Source organism: Amia ocellicauda, chromosome 12, assembly GCF_036373705.1.
Source record: "Amia ocellicauda isolate fAmiCal2 chromosome 12, fAmiCal2.hap1, whole genome shotgun sequence".
Taxonomy (NCBI): domain Eukaryota; kingdom Metazoa; phylum Chordata; class Actinopteri; order Amiiformes; family Amiidae; genus Amia; species Amia ocellicauda.
Window position 1 is genome coordinate 26,753,360 of NC_089861.1, and position 2,800 is coordinate 26,756,159.

The 2,800-nt window shown below is 41.1% G+C and overlaps 1 protein-coding gene across 1 annotated transcript; it reads right to left on the bottom strand.

Moving 5' to 3' along the window:
• Positions 1–599: 599 nt before the first annotated feature.
• LOC136764124 (interferon-inducible GTPase 5-like) lies at positions 600–2,146 on the bottom strand. Its single transcript, XM_066717946.1, has one exon. It carries the CDS (start codon positions 2,141–2,143, stop codon positions 1,013–1,015), a length of 1,131 nt encoding a protein of 376 aa, XP_066574043.1. The 5' UTR covers positions 2,144–2,146; the 3' UTR covers positions 600–1,012.
• Positions 2,147–2,800: the final 654 nt, after the last annotated feature.

Here is a 2,800-nt window from a genome sequence, read left to right on the forward strand (position 1 = left end):
CATAGCACACCCAAAATATTTAACCTGTGCAGCTCACCATTTTCACATAGTAAGGACAAAATATATAACTAAAATTGATAGCGGTATGGTGTTTAGATGGCCTAATAGATAATACAGATGGAATTTCCATTACACTTCTCACTGCATGTATTCCTCCAAGATGTGATCGCTTTCTGTGTTTTCACAGTTCAGTCTCAGTTATAGGTGTTGAGTTCACACAGGTGCAACAGACCTAGATGTCTTTTAGTCAATCTATCCTTTCACAACAAATGTAAAATGTCCTTCATCTCACTTAAATTTGTACCATAGATTTATCATTACTTCCCATTTTATAGTTTTTCTGAATTTCTAAAGCAGTTTCTGAGAATAGTACCGTTATGGCCTTTCCATTCAGTTTCACATCCTTTTCGACTTGTTCAGTCCTTACCAACACATAAAATGTTTTTTTTTTTTTTGTTTAATATTACAAATAAGAATACTATTATAATTATATATATATATATATATATATATATATATATATATATATATATATATATATATATATATATATATTATATTGTTTAATGTACTGGACTCAGCAGTAATAAGTTCCATGTTGAAAGGCATTGGGAAAAAATGTTATACAGAAGTTATTGTTTACTTAATTTCAGATAATAAATAAAATTATGAATATAATCATGTCTATACATTCAGTGATATGCTTTGTAGTAAACAGAGTGTTTTTTATACTCCAGTAATTGCCATTTTGTCTCCCAAGCTACTGAGCAGTTGCTTTTTAAAACTGTAAACTGTGTAAATTATGGATGCAGATATTTGTTTTTAGTTTAACATTTTACTTTCAGTCTATGCAGGGTACATATGTAATCTTTTAAAACAGAATATTCCTCTACAAATAAAATATTTTGTAGATTATTTTCTTCCTGAAGGTATATTTCAAGACAATACAATAAGATTATGCAAATCTGCAATCAAACTCCTCTTACAACATTCTACAGTTAAAGCAGGGATCCTAGTCTTTCTCTCCAAAAGCTTCTTGCAGCATTTTGACTGCATCTTCCTCAAGCTCATCCAGTGAAGTTGTCAACATTAAGTACATTGTGGTAAAAGACTTGGTGGCGGATTTCGCAGACCCTTTCAAAGTGGCTTGCAGAAGCTTGGTGGCTGTGGCCTTTTCCTTCTCGGCGGCAGAAAGCTTCTTCTTGACCACGTCCTTGCTGACCTCTGCTGACAGCTCCGAGGTCCACACTGCCTTGAGCTCCTTCACAGGCCGGCCAACCCGCTTTCCCAGCCTCTCCAGGGACCTGTCATCCAGGCCGAAGCAGTCGCGGGCCTTGGTGAGGATCTTGACCAACATGTTTTTGTCCACCATGGATGACACCATTGGGATGGGGATGGCCGAGACCCCTCCGGAAAGTGACGCTGCAGTCCAGACTACAGCTTTGAAGGCTGCTCTCTTCTTACGGAGCATCGGCACAGAGAAGGCGGGGAGGGAGATGACCAGGGCATCCATCCAGATCTCTGGGATTTCCTTCTCCATCACCTCCAGCAGGTCCATGAACTCCAGCTGCTCCAGGGCTGAGCCTGAGACCAGGAAAACCGCAGGAGCTTCCACTCCCCCCTTCTTCAAGCTCTCCACGTTGCTGCTCTTTTTCTCCTGCAGGGATTGGCAAGAATCCTTCGCGGTCGTGAGCAGGATGAAATAAAGCGCCTTGCCGGTTCTGTGCATCTCTTTCCAGAGGGAAGCACAGCTGGGCTGGAAGCTCTGAGCTGCCGTGACAATGAAGGCGCTGTAGCGATGCACCCTCAATCTCTCCAGGTACTCTTCGGGGTTGAAATCATCTCCCTGTGGTGGAGGCAGGTCCCAGATTCGCACCTCTGATTGTTGGGGGTGAGGGTAGACTACAGGGTCCTTAGTGGCATCTGGTCCACCAGGATGGGCTGCCCCTTCCTCATCATCTCCAAGACCTCTGACAGCATTGATGAAGGCCATCTTCTCCACCCCCCTCTCTCCAGCCACTGCGATGTTAATACTGCTGCTGAGTAAATCCTCCAGAGTGGCTTTTATTTCAGAGATCTTATTCTTATCCAAGGACTCCTTGATGGTTTGAAGAACTTTCACATTCTTTATTGCTTCAGCCATGGTGCACCTTAAGAGAAAAATAACAGTCTCTCATCATGGATATTCATTGTTTTGCTAGTGCTTTTATAATGGAGATTACACTTCCAAGGTTGATTGCAATTTAAGCTTAGAGCTAGGTTTATAGTTAGGGCTTATGCATATGAGTGATGTCATTACATGGTCTGGCTATATTCAGCCTCAAATTGTTATACACTTGTGACCATTATTTTAAAGTATTTATTTGTTAATTTATAAACAAATTAACTTAATTCCATAAGAGACTAGTTTATTATGCTCATTTGCTTTATTCTCCTACTGTTCCTTACTGTAGTGGGTATAATAATATTGTAATGACCCCCGGGTTTCAGGGTGATTACTGGAATGACACACAGTAGAACAGAAGCTTCCAAAACAAAACTGGTGTTTATTCAGTGGAATTGAGAGGTATATCGACTTTCCCTCCCAAATCGTCTTTCCAGCAAAAACACTCAGCTCTTTACTTTGTTACTCCCGCTGCAACAAAACTTGCGGCTCGTCATCAAGCACTGATATATGCCCCTGACATGACGCCCACCTCCCAATCACCGCTCCCCAGCTCTACCATCCCTGGGGCCACAAAACATAAAACACCCAACAATATAACAATATCCCTCCTTAACCCCAACGCAACAATTAACC

Coding starts and splice junctions, on each gene's coding strand:
- LOC136764124 (XM_066717946.1), bottom strand. CDS start 2,143: ATGGCTGAAGCAATAAAGAATGTGAAAGTTCTTCAAACCATCAAGGAG.